The sequence below is a fragment of the Mixophyes fleayi genome, unplaced genomic scaffold, assembly GCF_038048845.1.
Source record: "Mixophyes fleayi isolate aMixFle1 unplaced genomic scaffold, aMixFle1.hap1 Scaffold_926, whole genome shotgun sequence".
Classification (NCBI taxonomy): Eukaryota; Metazoa; Chordata; class Amphibia; order Anura; family Limnodynastidae; genus Mixophyes; species Mixophyes fleayi.
The window spans coordinates 1-15,368 of NW_027448659.1; the positions used below are offsets into that span (position 1 = coordinate 1).

General features: G+C 42.4%; 1 protein-coding gene across 1 annotated transcript; it reads left to right on the forward strand.

Moving 5' to 3' along the window:
* Positions 1–5,012: 5,012 nt before the first annotated feature.
* On the forward strand, positions 5,013–14,795 carry LOC142136034 (uncharacterized; the record flags this gene model as incomplete). The annotated part of the gene is made up of 7 exons (XM_075194628.1): positions 5,013–5,235; positions 5,316–5,675; positions 6,978–7,088; positions 8,807–8,977; positions 11,133–12,662; positions 14,283–14,402; positions 14,679–14,795. Coding segments are annotated over 7 exons (2,632 nt in total), but the record flags the coding sequence as incomplete, so codon positions are not given.
* Between the last annotated feature and the right edge of the window lie 573 nt (positions 14,796–15,368).

Below are 15,368 nucleotides of genomic sequence, written 5' to 3' on the forward strand. Positions count from 1 at the left end.
ACATACTTGGTATGTGCAGTTCGGCGGCACGTGGAGGTGGCCATCTTGAGGGACGGATGGAAGTTTTAACTCCCTCCCCCTTTCAGTTTCTGCACACAGACGGCGCCCATGCCTGGAGGCTGTGACAGACAGACAGAGACCTGCACCTGAAACATCTGTCTCCAAACTGCCTGTACCTCTGTATTGTCTTTATTTGTTTACTAAACAACCGTTAACTCGTTCAGTCTTTATTGCATATAGACTAGGACTGTTTTCAAACTTTGTGTCTAATACCTAGAAACTTCCTGGCATATAGACTAAAGGAATTTCTATGCTGCATTGAACATGTAATATATATGAAAGGCTTGTTATGGACAACCTGTGCTTTTAATTTTCAATGTGTCTGCATAAGAGCTCCCAAGTGTAATAGTCATTCTCTGGTATTTCTGTACTATGATACACAGGTGGCATATGTACTTCTGGATTATCTTTTGTCCAACCTGTACAAAAGGCAGCATGCACACGTATGTGTGTGTGTGTGTATATGTATATATTTGTGTGTGTGTGTGTGTGTGTGTGTATGTATGTATATGTGTGTGTGTGTGTGTGTGTATGTGTATGTGTATGTATATATATATATATATATATATATATATGTGTGTATGTGTATATATATATATATATATATATATATATATATATATATATATATATATATATATATATATATAATATGTGTGTGTATATATGTATCACACAATGTATTTTATTAAAAAAAAAAAGGATTTATGATTATGCTCTATGCTTTTCCATGGTAGGAATTAGCATGGGCATGTTGCAATGTGTATATTATTAAGGTGCTCAAGATGTATTTGGTATCGCCTATTATTCCATTGCATTATGGCTGGACAGATTCCCCCAGTGGGAGATTTCCGTCTGTACTGACAATATTTATGTACAAATGACGAGATTCATTTATATTTCCTGACCCTTTGCTTACCATTGTCTTAGGTGTCAGAGTACCTCTCTGGTACACCTGAGTTGTATTATGTCTGTACAAAATGTATATTTTAATATCCCTTTTTCTACAGCTTAGCCCGGATGCTCTCTGTGGAGCTTATGAGACTTAGCTTGGCGAACAGGGTGCACCCACTTCGGTGACTGCAGTTCCGCAGAAGTCAAGCTGAGCTAAATCTACGGCAGCATCAATGGCCTAGGGTCTACAATCAGGGTGCTCCCATTTCGGTGTCAGCAGTTTTGCAGAAACAGGTCTGGCCTAAATCACTGTCGCCTCGGGTGGCCGAACTCATTAAGGTGATTTTAGAGTCCGAAATGGTGCGAGAGTATACCCTTTTTCATGCTTCTACACATGTTACACTGTGTTGGTTAAACCCCCACACAGCTTATATCTGTCCGCTAACACAGAAGTGGCATTCAGCTATTCAGGTGGAAAACCATCTGGACAAAAACGCTGTTGTTCACCATCTTTCACAGATGGATAGGTTTTTATCTTTCACTGTTGTCACAGTCAGAATCAGGATGTGGGTCATTCCTCACTTGAGGATGTCTATTTCGACCTTGTTTTACTAACAAGAACCATTATTCCCTCTGGTTGCACACACGAGGTGAATTATCCCAGCTTAAACTTTACACTGTTTTAGCATTGGCAAAACACCAGTCTATATCTCAATTTGCTTCCTAAGCCTTAGTGACATCCTATTGAGAAAATGTTTTCCCTCATATATTACACTTGGTGTTTATCTTTGACAAAAACCTAGTAAACTGTAATAGACTGGCCAAATTTTCATCTCCCCTCCCTTTACCGTCAGAGTGAATACAAGGGAAGTATTCCCTGCTGGTGACAACTCTGTGGCTTTTCAGTTCTCTTATTCTGCTTATCCCGGTGGAAGCTGACAGAAGAGGTTGAGCAGGAGCTGGTAAAGGGATTTATCTAGAGGCTCTCTGACAGAAAGAAGTTCTCTAGCCTTTAGTTACATTAAGGGTTACTGGGGTGGTTTGTATTCACCCAGCAGAGTCATAGATGGTAGTCATATAGTCATCCAGCTATGATACCAATAGTTTTCCACCTGTTCACAGGAATACGTTACAATAACGGAACTCTCAGTTTGCACTATTACAAACGAGTATCCAAAGGCTTCTGGTGGTAGGTGTGCTTTCTTTTTTGTTATGTCAGCGACACCAGGCCATGATGTTTACGTGTTCCATCCGTTGATCCTCTCTGTTGATCAGAGGTCAGGGTGCCACATCCCGAGTCAGGCTTAGCCTTACAAGGGTGGTTATAGTTTATGTACAGTGGCAGTCAGGTAAACAACCATAAGTCTGGGGACATCCTCCGAAGGTGGAAGTTATTTATTACAACCAACGCTTAGCTTACAGCTAGACGTTTTCATTCAGAATATTATACTTGCAGCCTCTCAGCAAGCAGCAGGGCTGCATTATTGAGTTCACAGGTGGTCACTTTAGACCTACCCAGGTCTTTGCTCATTCTACCACAGCAGACGTGTTGGCTTATGCCTTATCTTCTAGATTGGGGTTTTCAGTATCTTCCTACCGAAGAACACGCTCATCTCTCTTCTACACAGTTCCAAAATGCTCCTGGCAGAATTTCCTTTCAGTAACAGGAGTTTCTTTTTCCCAAATTGGATACCAAGGTTCTAGTTGTATTATTGGCATTCCTCTCCCATGTCTCCACAGAGAGATGTTCATCACGGGAAGCTGCCTTCCTTGTTTTGGACATGCATAGCATCCCTCTGCCCTGATCCACTGGTTTACCTTTCGGGTGGTGCTTAGCCACAACGATTTTTAAGTGGGTCAGTTGTCCTTCTTGTACAGGGGGTCAGAAAACCTGTAGAGATTCGGTCTCATAATGCAGGGCTGTTGTATATTTGTAGCACTTCTGGAATACCCATATCCTAATTGCAGGATAGGGGTCGACCTGTGTATGGTCGGAGGGGTGTGCTTTGTGCCATACTATGGGCCAAGTGAGTCCAACGTATTTTTATTGAGTGCCGAATGCCTTAGCAATCAGTCATTTACCAGGTAAAGTGGGTCACTCCAGGATAATACCTTTGTGCCTTCCTGGTTAGGTCATAGGGCTCTCCGAGAGGGACCCCAGGTTCTTTTGACATGTTCACCTGTTTTGTCTGTCGGTTCTCAATCTAATGACCCTCAAGTGGATTTGTCCATAGCCAAGTCGCGTCTCCCTAGAACTTAGGGAGTGTACATGTTATTTACAGGTCCCATTTCTTCGTGGGTGTTTAAGAGTTTCTAGGAGGGGGCGCATTCCAGCTAGTCTGGTGGTCCGCCGTGTGTCTCGCAAAGCAGTGTTCTCCTGGTTTAGGGGACTAGCGTTGACGTCCCTCTATTTCCGGTTCCAGAGCGGCCTCATCTTGCAGTTTGGCCCTTTTTTAATTTCCATCATCTAGTTTGACGCTGAGGCGTCGGACGCCCAACATTTACGGCCTGAGAGCCCTTACAGGAAAATGGTTGCTACCTCAAATACAGCCGTAGAGCTTCTTCTTCAGCTGTTTCTTTGAGCTTGAAACTATATTCGGTTGGTGTAAATTCTTTGAGTTTTACACGTCCCACTCAGGAATCTTTAAAGGGTTTTCTTTTCTAGCTGGCTCCAATTCAGGTCTCCGCCTTACTCCCTTCAGCGGCAGTTCTCGTGGCTCTCCGGTTAGCTCAACGGAAGGCTGTCTTGCTTAAGGGGTTTCTTTAGGCTTAACCCAACTTTGGTTGGTCGCATATTTCCAGGGAGTCTAATTCTCGTCATCAGGGGGCTTGCTTCGGCCTCCGGTGACTCTCTGAATTTTTATTTTTAAAACTGTTAACTCATGGTATGAGTGTATATGTATATATGACGGCCTTACGTTGTCAATTCTCTATATGAGTGCTTCCTCAGATATCGCTGAGTTTGTTCAGTGTATATGGTGATCTTTTGGATATCATTCCTTAGATATCGCTGATTGGCTTAAGCTGTTGAATCAGTGTATATGGTGATCTTTTGGATATCACTGAGTGGATTGAGTTGTTAGCTCAATCCGGGGCGAGTGTGTGTATGGCTCTTCCTCATTTTATTTTCCAAAAATAAATAAATTAGTTGCGCGTTGTACGAGGCATTATTGGTTCTGACGTTTAGTGCCTGCATTCCACTGACACAGGGATTGCGGTATATCATTCTTGTGCCTCTTCTTTGTGTGTAACGTTTCTCCAACGGGAGATAGTGTGTGCTCTTGTTCGCACAGTTCCTGTTTAGGAATTTTATGCCCTTTAGCCTCTCTAGCGCTAAAGAGCGTAGGGGGCGGGGCAGGGTATAGGTGGTCTCTTGCCACTGCATCACGACCAACATTCTGTCTGTACCCTTCTGCAGGATCCAGTGACTTTAACAGTGCCAGGAGGGTTGCAGCTTTTTGTACAGCACAACAGCGTCATTCAATGGCGCAGTTGTACAGAGTGGCAGAGTCTGTTTCTGCTGCATGTTGTTTTCTTTGTTGCATGCCTTTACATTCACAAATGCAGGGTTTTGGCCACAAAATATTGCGCACAGCCGTTCCAGAGCATTCCCGCCCTTGGACACAGCTTTGGTAGCTCCCCAAGGTAACGCAGTGTCCCCCAGTGGTAGGACAGAGAAAAGAGGATTTTTACTCACCGTAAAATCAGTTTCTCTTACTACACTGGGGGACACTGCGCGCCCTCCCTTGCTCTGAAAGTAGTGCTGTCTTTGGTGTTTCTGCTTTCTAAATTGCTTCTCTCTTCCTGGCTTTGTTATACAAAACTGAAGTCAGCTACAGAGGAGGGGCATAGTGGGGGAGGAGTCGGCTTAACAAACAAGTTTATAAGTGCCTAACTCCAGTCCCACCTACTATACCCCAAGGTAACGCAGTGTCCCCCAGTGTAGTAAGAGAAACTGATTTTACGGTGAGTAAAAATCCTCTTTCATCTCATTCTTATGTAAGTATTTAGTTATTTGTTGCTTTTTTAAACGTGTCCTTAAAAAGTGATAACATGAGTATAAATTATATAATTTGTGGTGTTGCCACGCTTTTTATTTGTTGCCTGCAGAAGACAGCAATTGGTACAGGGCCAGCGTTGTCAAGCATATAGCAGATGATTCCGTGCTGGTTGGATACCTAGACTTCGGGAATGCAGAAGCTCTGAATATATCCAGACTGCGCCACATTGACGCTGATATGTTGTCGATCCCTTTCCAAGCTGCTCAGTGTTGTTTGGCAGGTAAGAGACCCTGCGATAAGTCATGCATGCTCTTGAGATGTGCAAACCATGAAGTGTACATGACCATACTGCCTCCGTAGGTGTGAAACCTCCATCGGGGACATGGACCTCCGAAGCCTCACAAGCACTGGGGGTACTTACTATGAATAAGATCATTACTGCTGCTGTGGTGTCTGAGTCCAGCGGGATTTTGACGATGGATTTAATTGATGAATCTATTACACCAAATATTTTTGTCTCTAAACATCTAATCGAGGCTGGGTTGGCGGTACCAGACACCTCGGGCTCTAAATCTCCAAGCAAGACACAGGCCAGTCTGCCTGGGGACTCTTCTGTACAACTGAAGTGGGCAGAGCTTCCACTCGGACAAGTAACTGAAGTAGTAGTGTGTATGCTGCGGAACCCTGGAGAATTCTTCTGCCACATCTGTAACCAGACAGGTATTGTTTATCTGGAGCAGCAATGTTCCGCACAATGGGCCATTGTTTGACATAAAACTATACAACTGCAGTAAGTAGAAAATAGACTTAGCCATATTTTTAGCTTTCCTTTTTTATTTGTAATACTGCAATATTATATAGTGGATAATACGTTTAATGTGTTACGAAGTTCTCCGGTCTGTAGATTTTGTATGTTTTTCAGTACCATAGTCCCTTGTGTTGCCTGATAGTGTTATTCATTATTCCAGGGTTTCCCAAATCTAGTAGTCAGGGAGCACTAATAGTGGAGTTTTCCAGTTCATGGGTGAAAGCATTAGTAGCACCTGTGGATCTGTTACAATGTATCAGTCAGTAATGCATACCCCTGTGCTCCAGCAAGCAGATATGGAAAACATGCCCTGTTAGGGTCCCCTGAGGATTGGATTGGGGAAACTCTGTATTAATTAGTTTATTCATTGATATGTAAATTATTGCAAGTATATCTTTCTACTATAGCTTGCGGGCATGGCCTAGTGCCAAGGGGTGGGAACCTATCTTTAGGTGTGGTATATGACCGTCTTGGAGTACCAGAGATATATGAGTGTTTAGGCAAAGAGGGTGGCAATCAGGTCTGTTCATAGTCTTCACAGAGAAACTAACTGAACTCTGTTATGCAAATGAACAGAAATGAATCACACACCTATTATAGAATTGTTAGACAAGAAATGTTATTAAGTAAACTGGGATTAAACATTGTTTTAACTATTTAACATTTTTTTTTAAAAAAAAAATTACTTAAATTACTTTTTAGAGAAAAATAAATAAATATTTTGCGCTACTCTGATAAAACATAGTGATGTGATCAGATGATGGAGGGTGCTGGAGTCTAGAAGGAGCCTCCCAACCGTAGGACAGGTCCGTGCTATATACACTCTAGTAGAGCGTGTATGACCAACGTTTGTACGTAGGGTAGGCGTAATATGGGCCTTGAAGTCTTATTTTCAGAGTAAATCTCTTGAAATAAAAAGCGCAGAAAATGGACATATATTTAAGGACTATTTAATAGGGCAATTTTTTCGAAACGCTGTGAAATTACAACTCACCATGTTTATAAATTTCACCATATGTGACTGTTTACAGCCTACTCAGCTTTTATAGACTACTCCTAACATGCTGAAAACACTGAGACTAGTTTTATAGAATGTTTAATTCATACACCAATCGTTTTCCTCCTTTTTAGCGATGAAGGAAGAGGGTATGTCTCATTGTCTTGAGCTGTGTTTTCTTTTTATAACCGTGTGATGCAGAACTCCTAACTTTCAGATTTAAATTTGCTGGATGAATTGAACACAGCGCTGGGCAAATACTGCAAGGATCATACATCGGAAGATTATAGGCCAGTGAGAGAAGAGGTGTGTGCCGCATTCTACACAGGTTAGTGATATGCAGCAGTTACAATAAACCAACATGTCATGGATACTATTTCCAAGGGGCTTTCTGTTACCTTTGAGTTAACTGACATCAATTGCTCATAGACACCCCTGTCTCTCATTGTAATGCAGACTTCTGGAGTGTTAGTCGCAGTCTCCACTAGAGGTCAGTGTGTGACTGCTCTCATACACCAGTAACTGAACAGTCCGCTGTGTTAGCTGTGCCCGGGGTTAGACACCAGCATGCAGTATAAAGATAGGGAAGTGGGGTATATTTAGTGTGTTCTGTAAAGTGCGCTGTGGTGCCTCTTGGGCCTGGACTGGCAGCTATGTCCTTTTATTCTTCTTGTATATTACTTCTGCTCTGTATGCACAATGTAGTTATATCCCTTATGCATGGAGAGGATTCCTGCTGGTTACTTCTGTCTCCTGGACATTAGAGGTTGAGCTGTCTGATTCTCTGCAAAGAACCGACCTCTCCCATTGCTTTCCCTGGACTGGTAGTGTGAGAGCTGTACATGGCACTTTCTGTGGCATATGGTCCTAGAGGTAAAGCTGTAATTGGTGGCCAGTGAGTGTGGAAGGCTGACCTGGCAAGGCTAGTGTTAATAGGCTACTCTGAAGTATGAGACAGCTTAATGCAGCATTATTTTTTTAAGTAATTTAAAATATAAGATTTTTTTAAATATCCCTATTAAGTTGTGCAGATATAACTTGTAAGTGTGAGGTGGAAAGGTTCCATTTGTGCCTCTGCCTCAGGCAGCGGAGTATCTTAAACTAAGCCCCAGCTCCACCACACTAAGCTTCAGCCTAACACAGCAGTTACCAAGAGCCTGGCTCTGGGTTATTACAGCTAGCACTGCTTCCAGGTGTGTGTTTACAAGAAGCTGACCATCTTCTGGTCCCTCTTCATTCTGTTCCCTAGTGTTTTTCTCCTACTGCAGCCATTGTTTCAGCTAAGCGAATCGGAGCTTCCATACTTGGTTTTTCACAACACAAGGCGGGCTGCTGTTCCTACCTAACTTGGTCCCTGGTTCTCACAAGGTCCAGAAGTTGTTGGTATCATCTTTGTTCCCACCCCAACTCCCTGCAAGCTGTGCATGACTCTTTGTACATGGTACATTTTCTTTGGATCTAGCTTTCTTCACTTGAACGCCTTTCTGAAGGCCGTAGGAAGGGATGTCTCCTATCAGTCGATCTTCCACTGTATCAGGATTTGCTTTTCTTAGGCATTCCTCACATTCAAGTGAAGGGCAGCTTTGGGAAATCCCAGAATCTGTGTATGCCTACTGCAGTGGATGGGGGGGAATGCCCTGGCTCCTAGATGTGAGACATAGCCCACTGTCTGTCGCCCTACAGCCTCAGAGACAATAACTTAATGGAAATAGAAAAATCCCCTTTTGAATCCTTTTCTCAGGAACCTGAAATCTCTGCTCAGGAAGTCCGTCCCTCAGCTATGACTTCTGGAACTGCTTTATATTTTTAACTGCTATATATCTGACCTTTATTCCCTTATTATTACACCCCTCTTGGCTTCGCGAAGCATAAACTGACTGGTCAGTGACAGGAGTTTGTAGACTAAACCTTTTATATTGCCCCTCAAACACCTCAGCTGTCTCCAGGGACTCTGACATATGATGGACGTGTGTAACATTGCTGGATAGATTATTCTGCCTTATGTTGAATCTAATGTGCTTTTTCTATATACCCCCTTCCTGCCAGGTGATGGGAATTGGTACAGAGGACAGGTAAAAGATTTTGCCCCTGATGGTGTCACAAAGTTCTTGTTTTTGGATTATGGTAACCTGGAAAATGTGCCAGTGGAGAAACTCTGTAAAATACCCCCCAGCTTCCTGGAACTCCCTTTCCAAGCCATGTGCTGCAGCTTAGCTGGTAAGTACAGTCATACACGTGACTAATTCCTCTGTGCTGCTACTGGGTGGGGGGAGGGGGGTGCTGCAGGGTGCGTGTGTGGGGTGGGGGGGGGGGGCTGCAGGGTGTTTGGGGGGGGGGAGAGGGTACTGACTGTTTTAGGGTACAGACATAAAATTACTAGTAATTTTGTTAAACTACCATGTGTTTCATATGTTTGAGGCCAACACCATCCAAGTAACAAGTATAATAGGACGTAATTTAGATGTAAAGCTAATACACTTTTACACAAGTTAAATAAAATAATATTTGTTGAGCAAATCAAGCTGACACCGATCCATCAGGGTTTATTTCCACAACTGGTGTCTCACGGGGAGCTTCCAGATGTCGTCATCGCCCAATGACAATGTCAGTCATCAGGTATCCTTCTCGCCTGCAGTGAGGGCTTTTAATTCCTTTACGGTGGGAGGCCTTGTTTGAGCCCAAGTATTATATGGGGTACCCATGCCAAGTGCTAAGGCAGATTCTACTTTTCCATGTCATATTCCTCCATTTGTGAAATTGGAATAGTGCGGTGATGGTGTTGGGAATTGAGCGAATCGGTTTATATGCTGAAGATGTAAAATATTTTGCTCGTGCATTTCCTCTGGCAGTTCCCTAAAATATAAAGCTTTGCGACTAAAGTCATCATGTGCGGTTATAAAGCCATTGTGAGGATAGCCCTATATTCACTGGGTATGTGTGTTTTTGGGTTAAAACTGAATGGACTTTATTTTTTATTTATGTTGGCCAAGGTTTGTATGGCCAGGCTGTGGATGACTCGTATAAGAACAAATAAATGTAGATTAGAATAAATTAGTTAACGAAACAGTGGCGTGTGAAGATTTGTATAAAATTTGAAGGCATCTAGAGCAGATGAACTAATTCTCCTTACTCCTTGATAACAATGGTGATACTATAGCAGCATTCTAACTACGTAGACCTTTGTAAATTGTGAGTTGTTCATGGATGGATAGCATCAGTCTGGTCTATTTATATTGCTTTGTGCATTTGCGAGAGGAAATGCCTGTCCCGAAACCACGTATTCACAGCTAACAACATGCAGTAACAGCTCCGTTTTGGATATTGAATTGGTGTTTTAAAGTAACACAGGGCATAGTTACAAACGTCTAAAGTTCCTCTTTGTAAGGTGTAATAAATGTTTGCGCTGGTGTTTGATACCGTAGCAGACGAAGACGATTATACCTCATTCACCAGTAAGCGCACACAAGGCCAGCTCCAGAGAAACTCCTTTACTGGTAGGAGATGACACAGTAACCCATACTGCAGCTGACAGTATACTGTTGCGGTATTTTATAGTCATTTAGAAGGTATAACGCTACACCACGTCTGTGCTGTGTTTTGAGCGTCTGGTAGAAATGACACACAGTGAAAATATTCTCAGCAATGTGCATTGCTCTAAATCGGAACCTCTAACAGTTCCACGATGGAGCGACAGTATAAAAAGGTAATATATTAACATTGTGATAGCCCAAACACACATTTTGGAATAATTGGGCAGAAGAACAGTATTATACATCCTTTGGAGGAGATGTTTGTTGTTGTTCCAGACTGATTCTTGCCTGGGGTAATGCTTTATCTCTTCTCTAGTTTTTATTTAATATACTTTTTCCCTGTTGTCCCAAGCGCTATAACCTATCCAATAGTTTTCATTTAAATATAAAACCCCAGCTGCACTTACCGTAGGCTGCTAGTTGATCCTGTGGCCCCGCTGTCTGCCAATCAGAGTCACTCACACTTTGACAGTATGAATTCTACACAACAAGTGTCAGTCACATACTCTCCAGTACCTTCAGGTACAGACGTCATGGTGACGTGTTGGCAGACAGACTGGGTTAACAGGTCACGTAGTAGAAGCTTACTGGTCTACGGTGAGTGCAGAACTTGATTAGTGTATAATTGCCACATTCTGAAGTCCAAATACACCAATTATACAAATGTTTCAGAATGTCCGTGCACAATGTCCATTATATACCTGGAAAGGTTTGTGTCAACCTGTCTCTGTTCCAATGTATCAAAAAAGATTAATCATTAAAAATTTGGAGTCAAACAAAAACTGGTTTCCCTTAATGCATTTTACTATTTTCAATGTGTTCTAACCATTCTATATTTACAGGGGTGAAGCCTCCTGGAGACCAGTGGGATAAACAAGCAGCTGAAACATTTCAGAAGTCTGTTGTGGGAATAAAGCTAAAGGCAAAAGCTGTTGGCCACACGAAGCATGGATACTCTGTGGAGCTGGTAGCCTGTGAGACGGCTAATGTTATCACTGATGTGCTGCTTGCTGAGGGAGCTGCTGTGCGAGATGATGGCAAGGTTGGCAAAACCGCAATGGGGACTGGTCTGTCGCCAGTACAGGAGAGGGCCAATATGGTTAACGACTCCCTCAAGTCTCACAGAGATCTCTTAATAACCAGAGATATAAAAATGCCTCCTCTAACTCAGAGAGAGTCTCACTCCACTCCCTGTACCTCACCAGCTGACTCCACTAAATCTTCACTTTCTTTTCAAAGAGAATTGCTTTCTACTAATTGTAGACCATCAGCTCCCACAGAATTGCGTCCCCCTGATGCTATCTCGTTATCTCCTAAAGATTTCAACTCTGGTAATGCTACACCATCGGTTTATAGAGAATTGAATTCCACTAACTCAACCCCATCAGCTCAAAGTGCTTTACGCTCCCCTATCTCTACCTTATCAATGACAGAATCTCTCTTTGCATCTCCACCGATGCCTAGAGAGAATCCAGCTTGTAGCCCTACCACATTGCGTCCTAAAGATTTGCGTTCCGCTAACTCAACTCCACCAGCTCGGAATGAACTGCGCTCCCCAAACTATTCTCCATCACTTCCCAAAGAACCATTCTCCACTAAGTGTAGTCCACCAGTTTCTAGACAATTGGGGTCCACTAGTTCTACCCCACCTGCTCAAAGTGCTTTACGCCCCCCTATCTCTACCTTATCGACGACAGAATCTCTCTTTGCATCTCCACCGATGCCTAGAGAGAATCCAGCTTGTAGCCCTACCACATTGCGTCCTAGAGATTTGCGTTCCGCTAACTCAACTCCACCAGCTCGGAATGAACTGCGCTCCCCAAACTATTCTCCATCGCTTCCCAAAGAACCATTCTCCACTAAGTGTAGTCCACCAGTTTCTAGACAATTGGGGTCCACTAGTTCTACCCCACCTGCTCAAAGTGCTTTACGCCCCCCTATCTCTACCTTATCGACAACAGAATCTCTCTTTGCATCTCCACCGATGCCTAGAGAGAATCCAGCTTGTAGCCCTACCACATTGCGTCCTAGAGATTTGCGTTCCGCTAACTCAACTCCACCAGCTCGGAATGAACTGCGCTCCCCAAACTATTCTCCATCGCTTCCCAAAGAACCATTCTCCACTAAGTGTAGTCCACCAGCTTCTAGACAATTGGGGTCCACTAATTCTACCCCATCAGCCGAAAGAGATTTGTACTCTTCTGCAAACAAACAACGACCTCCAGTACTTCAAGAGACGCTCAGCTGTAATAATTCTGCCAACAGACGATCTCCAGTCATCCAGGACACATCAGGTAAGATATTGCTGTTAATGCTGCAATGTAAGAAGCTTATTGCATATTTATACCATGTTATTAAATCACCCACAGGGACTATAAAATATTAAATATGTATTTACTAATTTACTGTGTTAGACTAGAATATTTCCTGTTTGGAAACCTAGACTACATTACTCATTTTGAACATTAATTCATTAGAGTACAGATTCCCGCTTACATTTTCTAATTTAAAAGACACAATCGGAACAACGAACCAGCAATGATTATATTTCCACGGAGGTCCTAGTCTGAGCGCATCTATTTGACTATCTACCAATATGGCAAGAACACTTGACTTTGTTTCCAAATTTTTTCTTGGAGCCTTTTCTTGTGTTTCTACCAGGGGACAGGACAATATCTGACTCCTGTCCTCTTATGTAGAAGCTCCAGCTATATGATGTAGCTCCAGTTTTGTTTGTCCTGCCAGGAAATGTGTCTACACTTATATAGACACTATCTCCCAGATGTTTATTTACTTCTGTATGTTTGCAGGCAAGTTTTTTATTTTCTTTGATGTGGCTGCATGTGAGCTGTCATTCCCCTGTTACTGCCTCGTCTCTGAAGATGGGACTTGGCATGTTTCTGTTGTGGTAAATAATATATACGCTGAAAGGTTAGGCACAGGAAGCTATACAATCCAGACACTTCCCTCAGTATTGTGTAGAGCTGAGAGCTTACTTAAAAACCTCCTTCCTGAATTGCCACAAACTTGTGAATCCTGGAAATTGGGGTCTGCCCTGCATCCACAAACTTGTCACTTATTTCCTCAAGTCATGAGCATTTTATGTGGACTCCTGTGGGGCTTCCCATCCAAATCCAGTCTACTAATGCAACAGCGTTCGTTTACATAAAGATACGTACATACAATACACTGATTTACTGTCTGTGTGTGTTTTTATGACTCTCCACACATTATGGTAGAATGTCAACATCCCAAAGGGTACACAGACAGTTCAGTGCTTATAAATTCGAAGGGGTATCTTAATATGTAGGCTGTATGGATAGTCATTGTTTACAGCACTAGTAAGAAATGCTGCCTTTCTTTATCTGTGGGATGTTCTGGAGCTCAGGTGTATTCATTACTGACTGACACATTGTAACAGATCCATGGGTGGTATAATGATTTGTTAGGGGTCCCCGATGACTGGGTTTTGGAAACCCTTCTCTAAGTAATTTGAATTAGATACTGTTTATTTGCCACAAATTATTTACAGTTTATACACTTTAAAACTATAAAACATAAACACATCTTTTGTTCGTATTATGTTACCATAAAAGCAATAAATGTATATTATTAATTCATAGTAATGATTGTTATGAATTGTTGGCTCTACCTATTTAGTTGTGTGCAAAGTGTTTTTGTGTTCTATTTAAAAATAAGTAAATCTGGCACAAGTATGTTGGGATAAATTGGTTAGAAATATTCGGGTTCTATCATGTTCTCTCTAACAGTAATGAGTTTTGCAAACCCCATGTGAATTGCTTGGGAAGCCTTAATAAATGGCTTATTAGTGTTCATTGTGTGACATTCCTGATTTGATCCAGGCTGAATACACACAGAGGTAATTAATGTGATTCTTCCTGTCTCCTGGATTAAGGAGTAACATTGGCATCTTCCTGTGTGAGGAGGAGTTTGGTATTTGCAGCACTAAGCCCCCGTTTCTGTTTGGGTAGGAGTCTGCATTGCACGAAGGTGGGAATCCGTGGATTTGCCTCTAAATGAAGCGTTGCCAGCTTGTGTGCTCAATGTGATCAGTCCAGACCTGTTCTATGTGTTCCCCAAGGAGAACCGAGGTGAGATAAACGTGCAGATTATATATTCACCTCCAAATAACAGCGTCTACCCCTCCTTTGTGTATGAGCTCCAGACCACTCTGGAGGTGTTTGATTTATTATAAAATATTTAGTATATTTGTCCCTAATATTGCTGGATGCTTGTTTATATTTGTTTTATCTCTTCTATTAAATTGGAATCTAAAACAGGTGGGTGCTGTGTTTTTGCCTCATGTCCTCCCTGGTGCCCCCAGGGTCACTTTCCTTATTCATAACTTGCTGTGTCTGTTCTAACAGTGAATGTGGGAAGACTCCAGCAAGTGATGATGGATATATTCACTCATTGCAGTGCTGAGACGGAACAGCACAGCTATAAACCATTGGTTGGCGACGCCTGTTGTGCCAAGTTTACAGGTCAGTATATAACTATATCCGAACAGAGGCGAGGACAGGAGAAACAGTTGTTTAGCTGTGTTGTATGTGTGTGGGTCCTGTACATACTATGTGCCTGCATACTGAAAGTAACATTTATCTGTTTTGTATCAGATTGTTGCCACTGGAACTTTTTTAAATCTGTACAAATTGCTATTTTCAATGGAGAAAGTATAGAATATCCCAGACATTCAATGTCTTCCATGTAGCCAATAAGTGATATGAGGTATTCCACTGCTTCATCTCTGTGGGTTAGGACTGGGAGCGAAGTCCTACTACTCTGGTAGCTCACAGCCTAACGAGGATCCACCTCACTAGCTACATGTGCAGATAGGATACAGGGAGGGTTGTCCACACTTAGACTTCCCCTTTTTATAAAAAAATAAATAAGTGACCATTTGCTCTGTCCAATTCCAGACTCTAGTGGTGTCGCCTTCTTTTTGTGTGTGTGCGCATGCGTATATGGACATTTCATATTGTAAAGAGTCAGGGATATTCAAAGAACAGGGGAAAACTCTATTCTCGAAATACCCGATCTAAAACAAATAAACTGCA